General features: G+C 44.3%; 2 protein-coding genes across 2 annotated transcripts; one reads left to right on the top strand and one right to left on the bottom strand.

Moving 5' to 3' along the window:
- The first annotated feature begins 7,620 nt into the window (after window positions 1-7,620).
- LOC135534112 (lipase member I-like) lies at window positions 7,621-13,229 on the top strand. The gene is made up of 7 exons (XM_064961248.1): window positions 7,621-7,744; window positions 7,859-7,966; window positions 8,351-8,518; window positions 11,857-11,949; window positions 12,037-12,148; window positions 12,705-12,890; window positions 13,068-13,229. Exons 1-7 carry the CDS (start codon window positions 7,621-7,623, stop codon window positions 13,144-13,146), a joined length of 870 nt encoding a protein of 289 aa, XP_064817320.1. The 3' UTR covers window positions 13,147-13,229.
- Window positions 13,230-13,239: 10 nt separating this feature from the next.
- Window positions 13,240-21,991, bottom strand: LOC135534113 (suppressor of tumorigenicity 14 protein-like). Its single transcript, XM_064961249.1, has 5 exons — window positions 21,911-21,991; window positions 19,822-20,005; window positions 16,153-16,424; window positions 15,819-15,955; window positions 13,240-14,685 (listed from the first exon to the last, which is right to left on the bottom strand). The coding sequence occupies exons 1-5, from the start codon at window positions 21,954-21,956 to the stop codon at window positions 14,527-14,529; spliced, it is 798 nt and encodes a 265-aa protein (XP_064817321.1). The 5' UTR covers window positions 21,957-21,991; the 3' UTR covers window positions 13,240-14,526.
- Window positions 21,992-24,152: the final 2,161 nt, after the last annotated feature.

Here is a 24,152-nt window from a genome sequence, read left to right as displayed (position 1 = left end):
TATAGACCAGAGCCCTATTCCCTATATAGTGCACTACTATAGACCATAGCCCTATTCCCTATAGGGGCGGCAGGGTAGCCTAGTGGTTAGAGCGTTGGACTAGTAACCGGAAGGTTGTGAGTTCAAACCCCCGAGCCGACAAGGTACAAATCTGTCGTTCTGCCCCTGAACAGGCAGTTAACCCACTGTTCCCAGGCCGTCATTGAAAATAAGAATGTGTTCTTAACTGACTTGCCTGGTTAAATAAAGGTAAAAATTAACTTGTAAGTCGCTCTGGATAAGAGCGTCTGCTAAATGACTCAAATGTAAATGTAAATGTAGTACACTACTATAGACCAGAGCCCTATTCCCTATATAGTACACTACTTTAGACCAGAGCCCTATTCCCTATATAGTGCACTACTATAGACCAGAGCTCTATTCCCTATATAGTGCACTACTATAGACCATAGCCCTATTCCCTATATAGTACACTACTTTAGACCAGAGCCCTATTCCCTATATAGTGCACTACTATAGACCAGAGCCCTATTCCCTATATAGTGCACTACTATAGACCAGAGCCCTATTCCCTATATAGTGCACTACTATAGACCAGAGCCCTATTCCCTATATAGTGCACTACTATAGACCAGAGCCCTATTCCCTATATAGTACACTACTTTAGACCAGAGCCCTATTCCCTATATAGTGCACTTCTTTAGACGAGGGCCCTATTCCCTATATAGTGCACTACTATAGACCAGAGCTCTATTCCCTATATAGTGCACTACTATAGACCAGAGCTCTATTCCCTATATAGTGCACTACTATAGACCAGAGCCCTATTCCCTATATAGTGCACTTCTTTAGACGAGGGCCCTATTCCCTATATAGTGCACTACTATAGACCAGAGCTCTATTCCCTATATAGTGCACTACTATAGACCAGAGCTCTATTCCCTATATAGTGCACTACTATAGACCAGAGCTCTATTCCCTATATAGTGCACTACTATAGACCAGAGCTCTATTCCCTATATAGTGCACTACTATAGACCAGAGCTCTATTCCCTATATAGTGCACTACTATAGACCAGAGCTCTATTCCCTAAATAGTGCACTACTTTAGACCAGAGCCCTATGGAACAATTGGGACACAAGCCCTAGAAAGGCATAAAACCCCTAGATATAGTGAGAGTAAAGTTATCTGTCTGTTCTGTAACCCACCTGGCATACACACAGTTCCTTCAGAGAGTATTCAGACCCCTTGACTTTAAAAACTATTTTTTTTACGTTACAGCCTTATTCTAAAATTGATTAAATAAATACAAATCCTCAGCAATTTACACACAATACCCCATAATGACATCACAATACCCCATAATGACATCACAATACCCCATAATGACATCACAATACCCCATAATGACATCACAATACCCCATAATGACATCACAATACCCCATAATGACAAAGCGAAACCAGGTTTTCAGAATATTTTGAAAATGTGTTTAAAAAACAAACAAAACAAGAATACCTTATTTTCATAAGTATTCAGACCCTTTGCAATGAGACTCAAAATTGAGCTCAGGTGTATCCTGTTTCCATTGATCATCCTTGAGATGTTTCTACAACTTGATTGGAGTCCACCTGCAGCATTGTAGCGGTATTTATTAGAGAGGGGTAAAGAAGGTCCCCAAGAACATAGTGGCCTCCAACATTATGAAATGGAAGAAGTTTGGAACCACCAAGCCTCTTCCTAGAGCTGGTCGCCCGGCCAAACTGAGTAATCGGGGCAGAAGGGCCTTGGTCAGGGAGGTGACCAAGAACTTGATGTTATCTCCGACAGAGTTCCTGTGTGGAGATGGGAGAACCTTCCAGAAGGACAACCATCTCTGCAGCACTCCACCAATCAGGCCTTTATGGTATAGTGACCAGACGGAAGCCACTCCTCATTAAAAGGCACATGACAGCCTGCTTATAGTTTGCCAAAAGGGACCTAAAGGACTCTCATACCATGAGAAAAAAGATTCTCTGGTCTGATGAAACCAAGATTGAACTATTTGGCTTGAATGCCAAGCATCACGTCTGGAGGAAACCTGGCATCCATACGGTGAAGCATGGTGGTGGCAGCATCATGTTGTGGGGATGTTTTTCAGTGGCAGGGACTGGGAGACTAGTCAGGATCGAGGGAAAGATGAACGGGGCAAAGTACAGACAGATCCTTGATGAAAACCTGCTCCAGAGAGCTCAGGACCTCAGACTGGGGTGAAGGTTCACCTTCCTAAGCACACAGCCAAGACAATGCAGGAGTGGCTTCGGGACAAGTCTCTGAATGTCCTTGAGTGGCCCAGCCAGAGCCCGGACTTGAACCTGATCGAACATCTCTGGAGAGACCTGAAAATAGCTGTGCAGCGACGCTCCCCCTCCAACCTGACAGAGCTTGAGAGCATCTGCAGAGAAGAATGGGAGAAGCTCCCCAAATACAGGTGTGCCAAGCTTGTAGTGTCATACCCAAGAAGACTCAAGGCTGTAATCGCTAGGTCATTATGGGGTGTTGTGTGTAGATTGATGAGAAAAAAAACATATTTAATCTATTTTAGAATAAGGCTGTAAAGTAGAAAATGTGGGAAAAGGGAAGGGCTGTGAATACTATCAGAGGGCACTGTATATTATCCGGAACATTTTATATTTATATGTATTATATTTACCTGGTATATATTACAAAACTGGGTGGTTCAAGCTGATTGGCTGACAGGCATGGTATATCAGACCGTATACCATGGGTATAACAAAACATTAATTTGTCTAATTTAGTTGATAACCAGTTTATCATAGCAATAAGGAACCTCGGGGGTTCGAGGTATATGGTTAATATACCACGGCTAAGGGCTGTGGCTAAGGGCTGTGGCTAAGGGCTGTGGCTAAGGGCTGTGGCTAAGGGCTGTGGCTAAGGGCTGTGGCTAAGGGCTGTGTCCAGGCACTCTGGTTGAGAGAATGGCAAAGGGTGGCTACTTCTAAAATATACAATATATTTTGATTCATTTAACACTTTTTTGGTTACTACATGATTCCATATGTGTTATTTCATACTTTTGATGTCTTCACTATTATTCTACAATGTAGAAAATAGTACAAATATAGAAAAACCCTTGAATGAGTAGGTGTGTCCAAACTTTTGACTGGTACTGTATATTATATGACCGAGTATATATATATTTTATTACCGGGTACATATTATATTACCTGGTATATATTATATTACCTGGTATATACAGTATTATATATTATATTACCTGATATACAGTACCAGTCAAAAGTTTGGACACACCTACTCATGAAGCCGGTTGAGAGAATGCCAAGAGTGTGCAAAGCTGTCATCAAGGCAAAGGGTGGCTACATTGAAGAATCTAAAATATAAAATATATTTTGATTTGCTTAATACTTTTTTTGGTTACTACATATGTGTTAATATTTTCACTATTATTCTACAATGTAGAAAATAGTAAAAATAAAGAAAAGCCCTTGAATGAGTAGGTGTGTCCGAACTTTTGACTGGTACTGTATATTATACTACCTGGTACTGTATATTATACTACCTGGTACTGTATATTATACTACCTGGTACTGTATATTATACTACCTGGTACTGTATATTATACTACCTGGTACTGTATATTATATTACCTGTTACTGTATATTATACTACCTGGTACAGTATAGTATACTACTTGGTACTGTATATTATACTACCTGGTACTGTATATTATACTACCTGGTACTGTATATTATATTACCTGGTACTGTATATTATACTACCTGGTACTGTATATTATACTACCTGGTACTGTATATTATACTACATGGTACTGTATATTATACTACCTGGTACTGTATATTATACTACCTGGTACTGTATATTATACTACATGGTACTGTATATTATAATACCTGGTACTGTATATTATACTACCTGGTACTGTATATTATACTACATGGTACTGTATATTATAATACCTGGTACTGTATATTATACTACCTGGTACTGTATATTATACTACCTGGTACTGTATATTATACTACCTGGTACTGTATATTATACTACATGGTACTGTATATTATACTACCTGGTACTGTATATTATACTACATGGTACTGTATATTATAATACCTGGTACTGCTCCAGGGTCCCGTCAGCCTGGATCTGTCTCAGTAGTAACCCCTCTGTCAGGAACAACAGCTTGGTTGACGGGGTACGGGTCCCCTCGAAACGGATCTGATAGCCAACCTGCAGATAAAACACAGTTGTCTGTCAGTTTGGGTTCATCTGCTTGTAGTTCTGCTAAATGTCTGAGTGTTGATTTGGTCTTTGTGTACAATATTGTGAATTTTTTCATTTTTCAATGGAACCCCCCCCCCACTTACTATTGTGTGAAAATGATTACATTTGTTTGATATCCCTATCCAAGCGTGATTCCAAAAACTATATTTTTCAAGCCTGTAAATAAACAGCCTCTTACTACACCACTACCTACCTTGGAGCCGTACTGGTTGAGACTCTCAAGCTGACCCTCTTGGCGAGGGAGATACAGGCAATCCGCCGAGGCTGAGTGCAAGCTATGTGACTGAACCCAGAGGAGAGGAGGTACTGGGGGACCTGGGTGGACTTTCCACAGCCTGTATCCCCCGCCACCACTACTACCGGGTTAGCCCGCACCAACTCCACGATCCGGTCCCGGTACTGAAAGATAGGAAGGGCTTTCTGCTCCGCCCTCAACTTGGCCAGCTTCCCAAAGCTCTGCCTCTGGCTGAAGTCCAGGAAGTGCAGCAAAGCCAGGCGACAATCAGCTACCTCCTGACTCCCTGGGCCTGAGGAGCTGTGTCTGTGTCTCTGATCAGACCTCCCAGTCTCCAGCCTCTCCTCTGTGTCTTTGGTACAAACTGACACGTTGATCCGATAGCGGGCGTCATATTCTTTTGGCAGACCCAGATCTACAGTCTTCTTCCTGTCTCTGCCCTCCTCCATGTCTTCCTTCCTGCTGCCCCCTGACATGTCCTTCCTGGTTTTGAACCTCTGGAAGCGGTCGAAGAAGTTCCAGAACTCTTTGTGTTCCGTGGTTCCGTTCTGGATGTAGTCATGCCGGCGGAAGAAGATTTGGTCCATCTGAGCTCGGCACTGAGGGTTGTCCCAGTCCCAGCTACGGCTGTCTCTTCTCCTCTCTGACATCTCTAACGTTACAGCTTTAGATAACACAAACTCACGACTCTGACATCAAGTCAACCAGATGATTAGTAAGTCATTAAGACTAGCTCGACGCTCACTCAATAGTCAAGGGTCTCTAACATAGAAGTCTGAGTTAGTTAGCTAGTAGAGTAGTTGGCTAATAACTAGCAACTCATTTGCATTCAAGATAAATAATGTGTAAGCCAGCTATAGCTAAAGGTTATCTTGGTTTAGTCTATTTAATAATCCAAATACACATAATCAATCTAGTAATCCGTCTAGGTTATGATTTCGTGTTTCATCAGATCAATATTCAAGACAGCGCCAACAGAAAAATGAAGTTAGCAGCGGAACAATAATAAGGACGGTCCGTCTGAACTATTGTCCGACGACAACTGCTGCCATTGGGTATTAAGTTCCGCATGGTGAAGTTGATTTCTTTCACATTTTTTTTATTTCACCTTTATTTAACCAGGTAGGCTAATTGAGAACAAGTTGGCCATTGACAAATCAAATACTTTATTGGAAATGTTTTAAATTAAATCTCAAACCATGTCTGGTTCTTATGTTATGTTTCTTGTGAACACTGTAATAGCAAACACGCAATATTCAGATCATTTTACCGGTTGCAATTATTCATTTTTAGAAACATCTTTAACTGCATTCTTTGTAGTTGAATTTTCACTCTGCACTGATCAAGAAAGGGCTGGCTCACAAAAGCTCTACTGCTCTCTACGGTATTTTCATCAGAAGCATTCCAGTCTCCACCTCCACTGAGGCTTATCAGATCGTCAGAGTACAGAAGGCTGAATAGCAGGTAGGGAGATTTGCATTGTGGCTGGGGAAATGGAGAGAACAGGTGGAAGTGTGGAGAACTCTGGAGCTGACAGCAGCTTGGTCGTCTGGTCTCTACTGACCTTCTGTCTTCTGTCTGGTCCTGCCACAGGTACTATGGGGGGCGATTACTGCGTGATTAGCTCAGCTGCACATTAGAGGTCAACTCACATTTTCCAAAACTACTGGCTGTCTAATCATGATTTACTGGGGAGAAGTCCTCACAATAACCTAAATGTAGTCACATGTTAACAACATGATTGATGTTTACAGATATTCTCTTCTCACAGGGGACCAACATGCCCACTGCTCTGAGTTCCTCTGTCTCAGCCCTCCCTCTCTTCTGGTGAGGCTCCTCAGCTTCTCCTCTGAGCAGGGTCCCTGTGGTTACCCCTTAGATCTCCCTCCTTCAGGCCTCGCATCTGGCCAGGGCCTCCCTCCACTTCCACCAGGCTTCCCAGGACTGGCCCCTGGTCCTGTGGCCTGGAGCCCCCTCAGCCCCACAGTTGTGATTGTCCCAGGCAGGAGGCCAGCCAGGCTGCAGCCCAGCTGGGTGAGGGTGATGGCGGGGGAGCTGTTAGAGGCAGGGCTGGTTAATGTCCTGGTAGCTGATTGGCTGCTGCCCCAGAGCAGGAGATCACAGAAGGAGCCAGACAGGTGGGAGAGAGGCTGGCACAGACCATACAGACACTACTGGTGGGTACACAGACCCTACTGGTGGGTACACAGACCATACAGACACTACTGGTGGGTACACAGACCATACAGACACTACTGGTGGGTACACAGATCATACAGACACTACTGGTGGGTACACAGATACTACTGGTGGGTACACAGACACTACTGGTGGGTACATGTTCCACACTGTGTAAAAGGTGTCCAGTAATATGCTTTAACTGGGTCAGGGAAACTGGCCCAAATTGAACATGAGTAAATGTGTTACAGTGTAGTAGATATGTAAAAAAAAAATGTTAACCTTTATTTAACGAAGCAATTCAGTCTTATTTTCAATGAGAGCCTTGGAACAGTGGGTTAACTGCCTGTTCAGGGGCAAAACGACCTTGTCAAATCAGGGATTTGAACTTGCAACCTTCCGGTTACTAGTCCAACGCTCTAACAACTAGGCTACCCTGCCGCCCCATGTTGATGTTTATTCCTCAGGAGGACCAGGGCTCTTCTCCAGAGCTGTTCCACCTGGTAGGGTTTGGTGTTGGGGCCCATGTAGCTGGTGTGACCGGGGCCTGTTTGGAGGGAACTATTGGCAGGATCACAGGTACTGAGACATAATATAGGTCACATCTGATACCAGTCTATTCTGACTTTCAGATGAACCGACAGGTCAAATTCAGTGTTTTGTTCTTTTAAATTTTTTTTATTTTACTAGGCAAGTCAGTCAAGAACAAATTCTTATTTTCAATGACGGCCTAGGAACAGTGGGTTAACTGCGTGTTCAGGGGCAGAACGACAGATTTGTACCTTGTCAGCTCGGGGATTTGAACTTGCAACCTTTCGGTTACCAGTCCAACGCTCTAACCACTAGGCTACCCTGCCGCCCGCCCAAAAAATAATAATAAATGATGTGTTCTGATCCAACTCAGGCCTGGATCCGTTCTCACCAGTGTTTTCCCGAGGTAGACAGCAGCCTGTCTCTGGATCACACTGATGCCCAGTACGTGGACGTGGTTCACACCAACTTCAACCGTGAGGAACTCTAACACATACCTCGTAAACCATGCAGTTACACCGAATAGCATAGTAGATTCATTTAGACATTTTGAACCAATCACTAAGTTCATTACCTGGTGTATTTTTCAGCCAATGAGCCGGTAGCTCCCCTGGGGGTTTCCAGACCGTTGGGTCATGTTGATTTCTACATCGGCAGAGGATATCATCTCCCTGGTTGTCCTCAGGCTCTCATGAAAAGTGTGTGACAGGTTTTTAAATTTTTTTATCATCTAAAATATTATAACAAACATCATGCCTGGGGCCCATGTGACCTGACCAGGAAAAGCTGTGTCCTTTAGGCTATCTACTATAACACAGAGGTTGGGATGACTCATACATTTGAGGCAGTTCTGCAGGGTAGTCACTAGCTTGCAGTCACAAAGTCATAGAATCTGATTTTCAACCTTAAAACACACTAACTTTTAAGACAAAAAAACAAACATTTTTTTTCTTTCAATAATTGTTAAGACATATAGCCATTTTGGACTTTGCAGCTATCCCATGTAGTGTGGACCGCTCAGTTCTGCCTCCAGGACAAGATTCAGCCCAATAAAGGTCAAGGTGCGTGTGGGTGTGTTCCAGGGGAGCAGTACTTGCTGTGCAGTCACCAACGGGCCTATAGGTTGTTCATCAGCTCCATCCGGTCCTCCTGCCCTCTCACAGCCTTCCCCTGCCAGGGAGTAGAGGACTTCCAGAGGGCTCTCTGTACACACTGTCACCACCCTGGCCTCAACATCTGCCCTCAGCTGGGTAAGAGACACACTGTCACCTTCCTGCCTCAACATCTGCCCCCAGCTGGGTAAGAGACAAGATAATGTAGACCAGCTGGGTAAGAGACAAGATAATTGTTGAATTTATTATGGATTTATTATGGATAAATGAATAAACAATATCCCCATTTTAAATATAATTGTATCTAGGTAAACTTATACTCTGTTTTATAAGTAATAGACAGAATGAGTTCATAAGAAGGGATTGTGTGACAGGACAAGGAGTAATAAAAAGTTAATGAACACCATTCCAACTAGGCAGGAACAAATGGGTTGTGGACTGTGGAAACACATACAGTGCCTTGCGAAAGTATTCGGCCCCCTTGAACTTTGCGACCTTTTGCCACATTTCAGGCTTCAAACATAAAGATATAAAACTGTATTTTTTTGTGAAGAATCAACAACAAGTGGGACACAATCATGAAGTGGAACGACATTTATTGGATATTTCAAACTTTTTTAACAAATCAAAACTGAAAAATTGGGCGTGCAAAATTATTCAGCCCCTTTACTTTCAGTGCAGCAAACTCTCTCCAGAAGTTCAGTGAGGATCTCTGAATGATCCAATGTTGACCTAAATGACTAATGATGATAAATACAATCCACCTGTGTGTAATCAAGTCTCCGTATAAATGCACCTGCACTGTGATAGTCTCAGAGGTCCGTTAAAAGCGCAGAGAGCATCATGAAGAACAAGGAACACACCAGGCAGGTCCGAGATACTGTTGTGAAGAAGTTTAAAGCCGGATTTGGATACAAAAAGATTTCCCAAGCTTTAAACATCCCAAGGAGCATTGTGCAAGCGATAATATTGAAATGGAAGGAGTATCAGACCACTGTAAATCTACCAAGACCTGGCCGTCCCTCTAAACTTTCAGCTCATACAAGGAGAAGACTGATCAGAGATGCAGCCAAGAGGCCCATGATCACTCTGGATGAACTTCAGAGATCTACAGCTGAGGTGGGAGACTCTGTCCATAGGACAACAATCAGTCGATATTGCACAAATCTGGCCTTTATGGAAGAGTGGCAAGAAGAAAGCCATTTCCTAAAGATATCCATAAAAAGTGTCGTTTAAAGTTTGCCACAAGCCACCTGGGAGACACACCAAACATGTGGAAGAAGGTGCTCTGGTCAGATGAAACCAAAATGGAACTTTTTGGCAACAATGCAAAACGTTATGTTTGGCGTAAAAGCAACACAGCTCATCACCCTGAACACACTATCTCCACTGTCAAACATGGTGGTGGCAGCATCATGGTTTGGGCAGGCTTTTCTTCAGCAGGGACAGGGAAGATGGTTAAAATTGATGGGAAGATGGATGGAGCCAAATACAGGACCATTCTGGAAGAACACCTGATGGAGTCTGCAAAAGACCTGAGACTGGGACAGAGATTTGTCTTCCAACAAGACAATGATCCAAAACATAAAGCAAAATCTACAATGGAATGGTTCAAAAATAAACATATCCAGGTTTTAGAATGGCCAAGTCAAAGTCCAGACCTGAATCCAATCGAGAATCTGTGGAAAGAACTGAAAACTGCTGTTCACAAATGCTCTCCATCCAACCTCACTGAGCTCGAGCTGTTTTGCAAGGAGGAATGGGAATATATTTCAGTCTCTCTATGTGCAAAACTGATAGAGACATCCCCAAGCGACTTACAGCTGTAATCGCAGCAAAAGGTGGCGCTACAAAGTATTAACTTAAGGGGGCTGAATATTTTTGCACGCCCAATTTTTCAGTTTTTGATTTGTTAAAAAAGTTTGAAATATCCAATAAATGTCGTTCCACTTCATGATTGTGTCCCACTTGTTGTTGATTCTTCACAAAAAAATACAGTTTTATATCTTTATGTTTGAAGCCTGAAATGTGGCAAAAGGTCGCAAAGTTCAAGGGGGCCGAATACTTTCGCAAGGCACTTTAAGGACGTTAGCCTATGTTTTACCCAACTGAAACTTAGCTCTGGGGTTTTTAGATAAGGCAGTGAGTGCATTCCTAGGTTTGCTGTTAATTATAACTGTCAGTTCAGTGGTGATCGATAATGTTGACGGGTCAAAAGTTATCTGGGAGTGTGTTAGTAAGTTAGAATGAACTTTTCACCTTACTTTGTCCCGGCCGAGAGGAGGTGATTCTGTTAAAGCAGTGAAATGACCTCATGATCTGTATATAAACTGCTGTACGTGTTTAAGTGGCGGCGCGCTCCCGAGAATACATTCTATTACCTATTATTTAAAGACTGGTCTGCGTCTATTTTATGCAAACAAGAAATCTTACAAATTCTCATAAAATAGATTAAGGGCTTTCAATTGATGAAAGGGGCGGCAGGGTAGCCTAGTGGTTAGAGTGTTGGACTAGTAACCGAAAGGTTGCAAGTTCGAATCCCGAGCTGACAAGGTACAAATCTGTCGTTCTGCCCTGAACAGGCAGTTAACCCACTGTTCCAAGGCCGTCATTGAAAATAAAAATTTGTTCTTAACTGACTTGCCTAGTAAAATAAAGGTAACATTTTTTAAAAAGCACATTGGCATAATTAAATTATACTAACAATAATGTAGACCAGTTGGGTAAGAGACAAGATAATGTAGACCAGCTGGGTAAGAGACAAGATAATGTAGACCAGCTGGGTTAAGAGACAAGATAATGTAGCCCATCTAGGTAAGAGACAAGATAATGTAGACCATCTAGGTAAGAGACAAGATAATGTAGACCAGCTGGGTTAAGAGACAATATAATGTAGACCATCTAGGTAAGAGAAAAGATAATGTAGATCAGCTGGGTAAGAGACAAGATAATGTAGACCATCTAGGTAAGAGACAAGATAATGTAGACCAGCTGGGTAAGAGACAAGATAATATGTAAGTCGCTCTGGATAAGAGCGTCTGCTAAATGACTTAAATGTAAATGTATAATGTAGACCAGCTGGGTAAGAGACAAAATAATGTAGACCAGCTGGGTAAGAGACAAAATACTGTAGACCCGCTGGGTAAGAGACAAGATAATGTAGATCAGCTGGGTAAGAGACAAGATAATGTAGACCAGTTGGGTAAGAGACAAGATAATGTAGGCCATCTAGGTAAGAGACAAGATAATGTAGACCAGCTGGGTAAAAGACAAGATAATGTAGACCCGCTGGGTAAGAGACAAGATAATGTAGACCAGCTGGGTAAGAGACAAGATAATGTAGACAGCATAACTCTCTGACACACATTTCTCTCTCTGAACAAAGACGAGTCTTTCACACATGAAGAAACTGGTGTTGATGATTGTCTGTTTTCATCATCAAGACACCATCAGCTATTGGTTCTTCTCTCCTGTAGGCTACGACATCAGCTGGCTGCCTCCAGATCGACCAATCACCTTCCAGCCCCTGACCGCGGTCCTGGACATCACAGCAACGGACCCTTTCTGCGGTCAGAAACTCAGGACACACGGTTACCGTTCCTTCCTCTAGTGCAGGAACAGGAACAGTTGGTTAACCCACTTTATGGCCCTTCTAGTGACGCCGTTCCTGTTGGAGGTGCACCTGGAGGGAAACACCTCATTAGAAGCCCAGCTATTTATTCAGTTGAAGGGAGACGTCAGGAAAACACCTGTCATGTTGGTGTCCGGGTGAGACACTAGCATCTGGTTCTTCATTTATTAAATGTCTGCATCTCAAATGGGACCCTATTCCCTATATGGTGTACTATATATATCCCCATAGGGCCCTGGTCTAATGCTGTGTATTATATATCCCCATAGGGCCCTGGTCTAATGCTGTGTACTATATATCCCCATAGGGCCCTGGTCTAATGCTGTGTATTATATATCCCCATAGGGCCCTGGTCTAATGCTGTGTATTATATATCCCCATAGGGCCCTGGTCTAATGCTGTGTACTATATATACCCATAGGGCCCTGGTCTAATGCTGTGTACTATATATCCCCATAGGGCCCTGGTCTAATGCTGTGTATTATATATATACCCATAGGGCCCTGGTCTAATGCTGTGTATTATATATCCCCATAGGGCCCTGGTCTAATGCTGTGTACTATATATCCCCATAGGGCCCTGGTCTAATGCTGTGTACTATATAGGGAACAGGGTGCTATTTGGGATGCAGTTAATGTCTTTATCCGGTGATTGTCTTGCCAACTCTAACGTGCCGTTGACCATTGTGTCCAGTCCTTCCCTGATGCAGTTTGAGTCTCATCAGATACACCAGTTCGTGGTTTCCGTACGTCACACTGTTCAGAAGTTCAGAAGCATAGCACTTCACTTCTACTCTCAACGCCTCCTGTACTTGGCCTGGAGGAAGAGACGGATTCACATCAGTCATCTAGTCCTTACACAACTACCCAGACACCAGGGGTAAATGGCATCACTACACCAACATAACACAGACGAAAACTCAACTCTCCTTCCATTTGCTAAAAAATAACACAAAAGCCCTTTCCGACCCCCCCCCGGGGGTCGTCTGTGTGATGTCTGGGAGACGACGAGACTTTAAAAAAAACAAGGCTGTTTTTGTGTATTTACATCCCACAGGCTGGTATCTTACAGGACTCGGAGTGTTACCGCAGTGGAGAACCACAGAGTGGACGTGTATCTGCAGAAGGAAGAGTGAAGAGTTTGAAAAGTTTGGTCGTTCATATTTATTTTCAGGGAGGTCAAATGCTGGGCTGGGTAATCAGAAAAATAACCATTAAAATATACTGAAGAAAATACAAAAGTTTGGTCGTTCATATTTATTTTAAACACTTATATATAAAAAACAATTACAGTAAGTGGTTGATTTGATAAATGCTGGATAATGTTTTAATTTCTAAGTTAAATTCGATCATTTGTACATGTCCTCAAAAAAGATGTTGTGAAATCAATGTATTTCTATGCACAATGCTAACCGAACAGACGATCTCTAATGAAGCTTTATTCTGATGTAAAAGCGTTGACGTCGGACCCAAATTAAATGAAAAATAAAGTTGGGAGGAGAAAAAAAAGAAGAGCATCAAGGAATAAATCACATTTAAAAAAATAAAAGTTATTCATCATCATGTCGCATCAGAACTTCCTGGTATTTCAACAAAAAACTATTGCGTCAAACACCAAATCATAGTAGATAGTGACCCCAGCTCCATCCCGTCTGACCCCAGCTCCATCCCGTCTGACCCCAGCTCCATCCCGTCTGACCCCAGCTCCATCCCGTCTGTTTGAGCCCTGTGTTCCAAATGGCACCCCATTCCATACATAGTGTACCACCTTTAACAAAACAGAGCCCTTATGGATCCTGGTCAAAAGTAGTACACTTCATAGGGAATATGGCGCCATTTGGAATGCAAACCCCACCCCCCTTCATGAGTACAAGGGCAACAAGTAAAAGAGTCTGAATTCACATTTAAGAGACCGTTCTAAAAGATGACGAGAAAACAAAACCTATGGGGAAACGATTCAAATCCAATGACAAAACAAGCAACGGAACACATCGTCTCCTTGTGTACGCGCATGTAACAGTTTTTCTACAGTTACACCTTAAAAATGGCCCAAATCCTACCTATGCAAAACGTACCAGAAAATGTTGTGTGTATCCAATCCAAATGACTGATTGCAATGGGCAAAACTAATATATCTAAAAAAAAATTTTTTTTAAAAACGCACAAAATTTGACATTATTTACAATTCTTAAAAACACTTTCACCACAAAACCACCTATTCCTCCTCATAACAAAAATACACATTCAGACACCAGTCATTATAATAAACATTTAGACATTAAGGCATCTGCCTTTCAACAGAGAAACCCAACCAACGGTCCATAGTCCATCGATATGAAAGGGAGTGCATTGTGAGGCCTGAGATCAAAGCGTGTAAAATAGTTCACCACTCCTGGATAATGGAAGGGAGCGGAGGAGGGTAGAGGGCGAGTCCCGGCGAACCAGTAATCTGTACAGTACTGGCGTGTTCATCGGCCGGTTGTCCTCATCATTCCTAGTCGTTTCCCCGAGTCCTGTTACACGCCGGTCTTCTCCTTGATCCAGCCCCTGAACTTGGTGACGGTGCTGTAGATCCCAGGCTTGTCCCTACGGGCACAGCCGTCACCCCAACTCACCACTCCAGCCAGGAACATACGACTAGTACCAGGACTGGACAGAGGCCCGCCAGAATCCCCCTGAGAGAGAAAGTGTATGGTTATATATATATATCATCCTATCTCAGCACTACTGTTGACCAGAGCCCTGTGGTTATATATACATCATCCTATCTTAGCACTACTGTTGACCAGAGCCCTGTGGTTATATATATATATATCATCCTATCTCAGTACTACTGTTGACCAGAGCCCTGTGGTTATATATACATCATCCTATCTTAGCACTACTGTTGACCAGAGCCCTGTGGTTCTATATATATATATATCATCCTATCTCAGTACTACTGTTGACCAGAGCCCTGTGGTTATATATACATCATCCTATCTCAGCACTACTGTTGACCAGAGCCCTGTGTTTATATATACATCATCCTATCTCAGCACTACTGTTGACCAGAGCCCTGTGTTTATATATACATCATCCTATCTCAGCACTACTGTTGACCAGAGCCCTGTGTTTTATATATATATATCATCCTATCTCAGCACTACTGTTGACCAGAGCCCTGTGTTTTATATATATCATCCTATCTCAGCACTACTGTTGACCAGAGCCCTGTGGTTATATATATATATATATATCATCCTATCTCAGTACTACTGTTGACCAGAGCCCTGTGGTTATATATACATCATCCTATCTTAGCACTACTGTTGACCAGAGCCCTGTGGTTATATATACATCATCCTATCTCAGCACTACTGTTGACCAGAGCCCTGTGTTTATATATACATCATCCTATCTCAGCACTACTGTTGACCAGAGCCCTGTGTTTTATATATATATATATCATCCTATCTCAGCACTACTGTTGACCAGAGCCCTGTGTTTTATATATATCATCCTATCTCAGCACTACTGTTGACCAGAGCCCTGTGGTTATATATATATATCATCCTATCTCAGTACTACTGTTGACCAGAGCCCTGTGGTTATATATATATATATATATCATCCTATCTCAGTACTACTGTTGACCAGAGCCCTGTGGTTATATATATATATATATATATATATATCATCCTATCTCAGCACTACTGTTGACCAGAGCCCTGTGGTTATATATACATCATCCTATCTTAGCACTACTGTTGACCAGAGCAGCCCTATATTATGGGCTGTATTATCATAGGGACAGAGAGTTCAGTACCTGACATGCGTCCACACCTCCAGTCAGCACACCAGCACACGTCATCCTGGAGGTGATCTGTCCTCCCATCAGCCGATTACACACAGTACTGTTGATGATACGGACCTGGGCCTTCTGCAGGACGGATGCACCAGAGCCTAACATACATACATGCAATGACACATTAGTTCTTATCACCACGCAGGAAATGGGAGCATTATAATTTAACATATTATAACATTGCTATTAAATAATTAAAACTACTCAGTAACAAACACAAATATCATGCAGTATATATAGTTCTAATAACTAATACTGTATAATGAAAACCGAGCCCATCCACATTCTCACTCACCTCCTTCTCGTGTGGCGCCCCATCCTGTGATCCAGACAGAGTTACCCTGGGGGAAGGTGTGTTGTGGGGAGGGCAGACAGATGGGTCTGATGTAATCAGAAAAGGTCACAGGGCTGTCTAGCTCCATCAGAGCGATGTCGTTGTCGAAGGTATAGGCATTGTAGTACGGGTGGGAGATCACCTGACGCAGGTTCCTCTTCTGAACGTTCTTACTGTTCTGCTTCTGGACGTGAAGGCCTAGGTACGCCTCCCATACACCTGGCTGGGAATACCTGGAGAGACACACCTGGTTAGGACTGAACACACACCTCCCATACACCTGGCTGGGAATACCTGGAGAGACACACCTGGTTAGGACTGAACACACACACCTCCCATACACCTGGCTGGGAATACCTGGAGAGACACACCTGGTTAGGACTGAACACACACCTCCCATACACCTGGCTGGGAATACCTGGAGAGACACACCTGGTTAGGACTGAACACACACCTCTCATACACCTGGCTGGGAATACCTGGAGAGACACACCTGGTTAGGACTGAACACACACACACCTCCCATACACCTGGCTGGGAATACCTGGAGACACACACCTGGTTAGGACTGAACACACACGCCTCCCATACACCTGGAGAGACACACCTGGTTAGGACTGAACACACACACCTCCCATACACCTGGCTGGGAATACCTGGAGAGACACACCTGGTTAGGACTGAACACACACCTCCCATACACCTGGCTGGGAATACCTGGAGAGACACACCTGGTTAGGACTGAACACACACCTCCCATACACCTGGCTGGGAATACCTGGAGAGACACACCTGGTTAGGACTGAACACACACACCTCCCATACACCTGGCTGGGAATACCTGGAGAGACACACCTGGTTAGGACTGAACACACACCTCCCATACACCTGGCTGGGAATACCTGGAGAGACACACCTGGTTAGGACTGAACACACACACCTCCCATACACCTGGCTGGGAATACCTGGAGAGACACACCTGGTTAGGACTGAACACACCCTCCCATACACCTGGCTGGGAATACCTGGAGAGACACACCTGGTTAGGACTGAACATACACACTCCCATACACCTGGCTGGGAATACCTGGAGAGACACACCTGGTTAGGACTGAACACACACACCTCCCATACACCTGGCTGGGAATACCTGGAGAGACACACCTGGTTAGGACTGAACACACACACCTCCCATACACCTGGCTGGGAATACCTGGGGAGACACACCTGGTTAGGACTGAACACACACACCTCCCATACACCTGGCTGGGAATACCTGGAGAGACACACCTGGTTAGGACTGAACACACACACTCCCATACACCTGGCTGGGAATACCTGGAGAGACACACCTGGTTAGGACTGAACACACACACCTCCCATACACCTGGCTGGGAATACCTGGGGAGACACACCTGGCTGGGAATACCTGGGGAGACACACCTGGTTAGGACTGAACACACACCTCCCATACACCTGGCTGGGAATACCTGGAGAAACACACCTGGTTAGGACTGAACACACACACCTCCCATACACCTGGCTGGGAATACCTGGAGAGACACACCTGGTTAGGACTGAACATACACCTGGCTGGGAATACCTGGAGAAACACACCTGGTTAGGACTGAACACACACCTCCCATACACCTGGCTGGGAATACCTGGAGAAACACCTGGTTAGGACTGAACACACACACCTCCCATACACCTGGCTGGGAATACCTGGGAGAGACACACCTGGTTAGGACTGAACACACACACCTCCCATACACCTGGCTGGGAATACCTGGAGAGACACACCTGGTTAGGACTGAACACACACACCTCCCATACACCTGGCTGGGAATACCTGGAGAGACACACCTGGTTAGGACTGAACACACACACCTCCCATACACCTGGCTGGGAATACCTGGAGAGACACACCTGGTTAGGACTGAACACACACACCTCCCATACACCTGGCTGGGAATACCTGGAGAGACACACCTGGTTAGGACTGAACACACACACCTCCCATACACCTGGCTGGGAATACCTGGAGAGACACACCTGGTTAGGACTGAACACACACACACCTCCCATACACCTGGCTGGGAATACCTGGAGACACACACCTGGTTAGGACTGAACACACACGCCTCCCATACACCTGGCTGGGAATACCTGGAGAGACACACCTGGTTAGGACTGAACACACACACCTCCCATACACCTGGCTGGGAATACCTGGAGAGACACACCTGGTTAGGACTGAACACACACCTCCCATACACCTGGCTGGGAATACCTGGAGAGACACGCCTGGTTAGGACTGAACACACACCTCCCATACACCTGGCTGGGAATACCTGGAGAGACACACCTGGTTAGGACTGAACACACACACCTCCCATACACCTGGCTGGGAATACCTGGGGAGACACACCTGGCTGGGAATACCTGGGGAGACACACCTGGTTAGGACTGAACACACACCTCCCATACACCTGGCTGGGAATACCTGGAGAGACACACCTGGTTAGGACTGAACACACACGCCTCCCATACACCTGGCTGGGAATACCTGGAGAGACACACCTGGTTAGGACTGAACACACACACACCTCCCATACACCTGGCTGGGAATACCTGGAGAGACACACCTGGTTAGGACTGAACACACACACCTCCCATACACCTGGCTGGGAATACCTGGAGAGACACACCTGGTTAGGACTGAACACACACCTCCCATACACCTGGCTGGGAATACCTGGAGAAACACACCTGGTTAGGACTGAACACACACACCTCCCATACACCTGGCTGGGAATACCTGGAGAGACACACCTGGTTAGGACTGAACATACACCTGGCTGGGAATACCTGGAGAAACACACCTGGTTAGGACTGAACACACACACCTCCCATACACCTGGCTGGGAATACCTGGAGAGACACACCTGGTTAGGACTGAACACACACCTCCCAGGCATACACCTGGCTGGGAATACCTGGAGAACACACCTGGTTAGGACTGAACACACACACCTCCCATACACCTGGCTGGGAATCCCTGGAGAGACACACCTGGTTAGGACTGAACACACACACCTCCCATACACCTGGCTGGGAATACCTGGAGACACCTGGTTAGGACTGAACACACACACCTCCCATACACCTGGCTGGGAATACCTGGAGAGACACACCTGGTTAGGACTGAACACACACACACCTCCCATACACCTGGCTGGGAATACCTGGGGAGACACACCTGGTTAGGACTGAACACACACACCTCCCATACACCTGGCTGGGAATACCTGGAGAGACACACCTGGTTAGACTGAACACACACACCTCCCCATACACCTGGCTGGGAATACCTGAGAGACACACCTGGTTAGGACTGAACACACACACCTCCCATACACCTGGCTGGGAATACCTGGAGAGACACACCTGGTTAGGACTGAACACACACACCTCCCATACACCTGGCTGGGAATACCTGGAGAGACACACCTGGTTAGGACTGAACACACACACACACACACACACACACACACACACTTTAAGCTGGGTAAACACACTACCACCACACGGTGGCAGGCGCACACAGGGAGAATCACCCGAAAGTACCTGGTCTTGGCGTCATCCTGTACACAGTGAGCAGCAGTAACCAGCCAGCGCTGGCTGATGATGGAAGCACCACACACGTGACCACTGTTCTTAATGTGGAGGCTGACCTGCCACGGGAACTCCCCTTCTTCTGCGTCCTGTCCACCCACGATACGGCTAGTTTTAAACAGGCTCCGCCCACAATCTGAAACAACACAAATCAGCATTTAGTCAACAGACTCCTACACTGAGACTAATGTATTAGTCAACAGACTCCTACACCGAGACTAATGTATTAGTCAACAACAGACTCCTACACTGAGACTAATGTATTAGTCAACACCAGACTCCTACACAGAGACTAATGTATTAGTCAACACCAGACTCCTACACTGAGACTAATGTATTAGTCAACAACAGACTCCTACACAGAGACTAATGTATTAGTCAACAACAGACTCCTACACTGAGACTAATGTATTAGTCAACAACAGAACTCCTACACTGAGACTAATGTATTAGTCAACAACAGACTCCTACACTGAGACTAATGTATTAGTCAACAACAGACTCTACACTGAGACTAATGTATTAGTCAACAACAGACTCCTACACCGAGACTAATGTATTAGTCAACAACAGACTACACTGAGACTAATGTATTAGTCAACAACAGACTCCTACACTGAGACTAATGTATTAGTCAACAACAGACTCCTACACTGAGACTAATGTATTAGTCAACAACAGACTCCTACACTGAGACTAATGTATTAGTCAACACCAGACTCCTACACTGAGACTAATGTATTAGTCAACACCAGACTCCTACACAGAGACTAATGTATTAGTCAACACCAGACTCCTACACTGAGACTAATGTATTGAGTCAACAAATAGACTCCTACACTGAGACTAATGTATTAGTCAACAACAGACTCTACACTGAGACTAATGTATTAGTCAACAACAGACTCCTACACTGAGACTAATGCATTAGTCAACAACAGACTCCTACACTGAGACTAATGTATTAGTCAACAACAGACTACTACACTGAGACTAATGTATTAGTCAACAACAGACTCCTACACTGAGACTAATGTATTAGTCAACAACGAACTCTACACTGAGACTAATGTATTAGTCAACAACAGACTCCTACACTGAGACTAATGTATTAGTCAACAACAGACTCCTACACTGAGACTAATGTATTAGATCCCAGCAACAGACTCCTACACTGAGACTAATGTATTAGTCAACAACAGACTCTACACAGAGACTAATGCATTACTCAACAACAGACTCCTACACTGAGACTAATGCATTAGTCAACAACAGACTCCTACACTGAGACTAATGCATTAGTCAACAACAGACTCCTACACTGAGACTAATGCATTAGTCAACAACAGACCTACACTGAGACTAATGTATTAGTCAACAACAGACTCCTACACTGAGACAAATGTATTAGTCAACAACAGACTCCTACACTGAGACTAATGTATTAGTCAACAACAGACTACTACACTGAGACTAATGCATTAGGCAATCACATTTTACATTCAGATATTTAGAAAAGGGGTTATAAAAGTAAAAATATGTTTATAAATCTGTAGTTAACAGTTACAGCTCATTGTGTGTGGAACCACGGTGTATTGACCATAGAATATAATGACTGATCATTGTGTGAACCACGGTGTATTGTACCATAGAATATAATGACTGATCATTGTGTGAACCATGTTGTATTGGACCATAGAATATAATGACTGATCATTGTGTGAACCACGGTGTATTGGACCATAGAATATAATGACTGATCATTATGTGAACCACGGTGTATTGGACCAGAATATAATGACTGATCATTGTGTGAACCACGGTGTATTGGACCATAGAATATAATGACTGATCATTGTGTGAACCACGGTGTATTGGACCATAGAATATAATGACTGATCATTGTGTGAACCACGGTGTATTGGACCATAGAATATAATGACTGATCATTGTGTGAACCATGGTGTATTGGACCATAGAATATAATGACTGATCATTATGTGAACCATGTTGTGTTGAAGGGACAGAGGGAGTGTCTTACCACAGTTGGCCTCATCTGATTTGTCCTCACAGTCCAGGTGTTCCATCACACTCAGGGTTCTCCTTGTTGGTACACTTGTTGTTCTCATTTATAGGTGGGAGTCAGAACACTGCACATTATTCATAACTGGGGAGAGGAGAAATAATACATTCACTTTAGGGTGGGAGTCAGAACCATATTAACTTTAGGTGGAGTCAAAACCACATTAACTTTAGGTGGAGTCAAAACCACATTAACTTTAGGTGGAGTCAGAACCCCAATCACTTCAAGGTGGAGTCAGAACCACATTCGCTTCAAGGTGGAGTCAGAACCCCATTCACTTTAGGTGGAGTCAGAACCCCATTAAATTTAGGTGGAGTCAGAACCCCAGTCGCTTCTAGGTGGAGTCAGAACCCCATTAACTTTAGGTGGAGTCAAACCCCAATTCGCTTTAGGTGGAGTCAGAACCCCATTCGCTTCTAGGTGGAGTCAGAACCCCATTCACTTTAGGTGGAGTCAGAACCCCATTAAATTTAGGTGGAGTCAGAACCCCAATCGCTTCTAGGTGGAGTCAGAACCCCATTAACTTTAGGTGGAGTCAGAACCCCATTCGCTTCAAGGTGGAGTCAGAACCCCATTCGCTTCAAGGTGGAGTCAGAACCCCATTAACTTTAGGTGGAGTCAGAACCCCATTCACTTTAGGTGGAGTCAGAACCCCATTAACTTTAGGTGGAGTCAGAACCCATTAACTTCTAGGTGGAGTCAAACCCCCGTTCGGGGTGGAGTCAGAACCATATTAACTTTAGGTGGGTGAGTCAGAACCCCCATAAACTTCAGGTGGAGTCAGAACCATATTAACTTTTAGGTGGAGTCAGAACCATATTAGAACCCCATTCACTTCAGGTGGAGTCAGAACCCCATTAACTTTAGGTGGAGTCAGAACCCCATTAACTTTAGGTGGAGTCAAACCCCCATTCGCTTCTAGGTGGAGTCAGAACCCCATTCACTTCAAGGTGGTCAGAACCCATCGTCAGTGGGTTTTAACCCCATTAACTTTTAGGTGGAGTCAGAACCCCATTCACTTTAGGTGGAGTCAAACCCCCTTTAGGTGGAGTCAGAACCCATTCTAGGTGGAGTCAAACCCCATTCGCTTCAAGGTGGAGTCAGAACCCCATAAACTCGCTTCAAGGTGGAGTCAGAACCATATTAACTTTAGGTGGAGTCAGAACCCCATTAACTTTAGGTGGAGTCAGAACCCCATTAACTTTAGGTGGAGTCAGAACCCCATTACTTGTGGAGCTTCTTAGGTGGAGTCAGGCCAAACCCATTCGCTTCTAGGTGGAGTCAGAACCCCATTCGCTTCAGGTTCTAGGAGTCAGAACCATATTAACTTTAGGTGGAGTCAGAACCATATTAAACTTTAGGTGGAGTCAGAACCCCATTAACTTTAGGTGGAGTCAGAACCCCATTAACTGGAATTGGAGTCAAACCCCCATTCGCCCATTAACTTTAGGTGGAGTCAGAACCCATTAACTTTAGGTGGAGTCAGAACCCCATTAACTTTAGGTGGAGTCAGAGAACCCCATTAACTTTAGGTGGAGTCAAACCCCCATTCGCTTCTAGGTGGAGTCAGAACCCCATTCGCTTCTAGGTTTAGGAGTCAGAACCCCATTAAGTCAGAACCCCATTAACTTTAGGGTGGAGTCAAAACCCCATTAACTTTAGGTGGAGTCAGAACCCCATTCGCAGAACCTTCTAGGGTGGAGTCAAACCCCCATTAACTTTAGGTGGAGTCAAAACCCCATTAACTTTAGGTGGAGTTTCCAGAACCCCATTCACTTTAGGGTGGAGTCAGAACCCATTAACTTTAGGTGAGTAAACTTTCGCTTTCTAGGGTGGAGTCAGAACCCCATTCACTTCTGGGAGCTGAACCCCATTAACTTCAGTGAACCCCATTAACTTTAGGTGGTTTAGTGGAGTCACCCCATTAACTTTAGGTGGAGTCGGAACCCAATTAACTTTTAGGTGGAGTCAGAACCCTTTAGAGTCAGAACCCAATTAACTTTAGGTGGAGTCAGAACCCCATTAACTTTAGGTGGGAGTCAGGAACCCAATTAACTTTAGTGGAGCTTCTAGGTGGAGTCAGAACCCAATTAACTTTAGGTGGAGTCAGAACCCATTCAGAACTTAACTAGGTGAGTCAGAACCCCATTCGCTTCTAGGTGGAGTCAGAACCCCATTAACTTTAGGTGGAGTCAGAACC

Source organism: Oncorhynchus masou, unplaced genomic scaffold (assembly GCF_036934945.1).
Source record: "Oncorhynchus masou masou isolate Uvic2021 unplaced genomic scaffold, UVic_Omas_1.1 unplaced_scaffold_3031, whole genome shotgun sequence".
Classification (NCBI taxonomy): Eukaryota; Metazoa; Chordata; class Actinopteri; order Salmoniformes; family Salmonidae; genus Oncorhynchus; species Oncorhynchus masou.
This window is presented reverse-complemented; position numbering and strand designations above follow the sequence as displayed.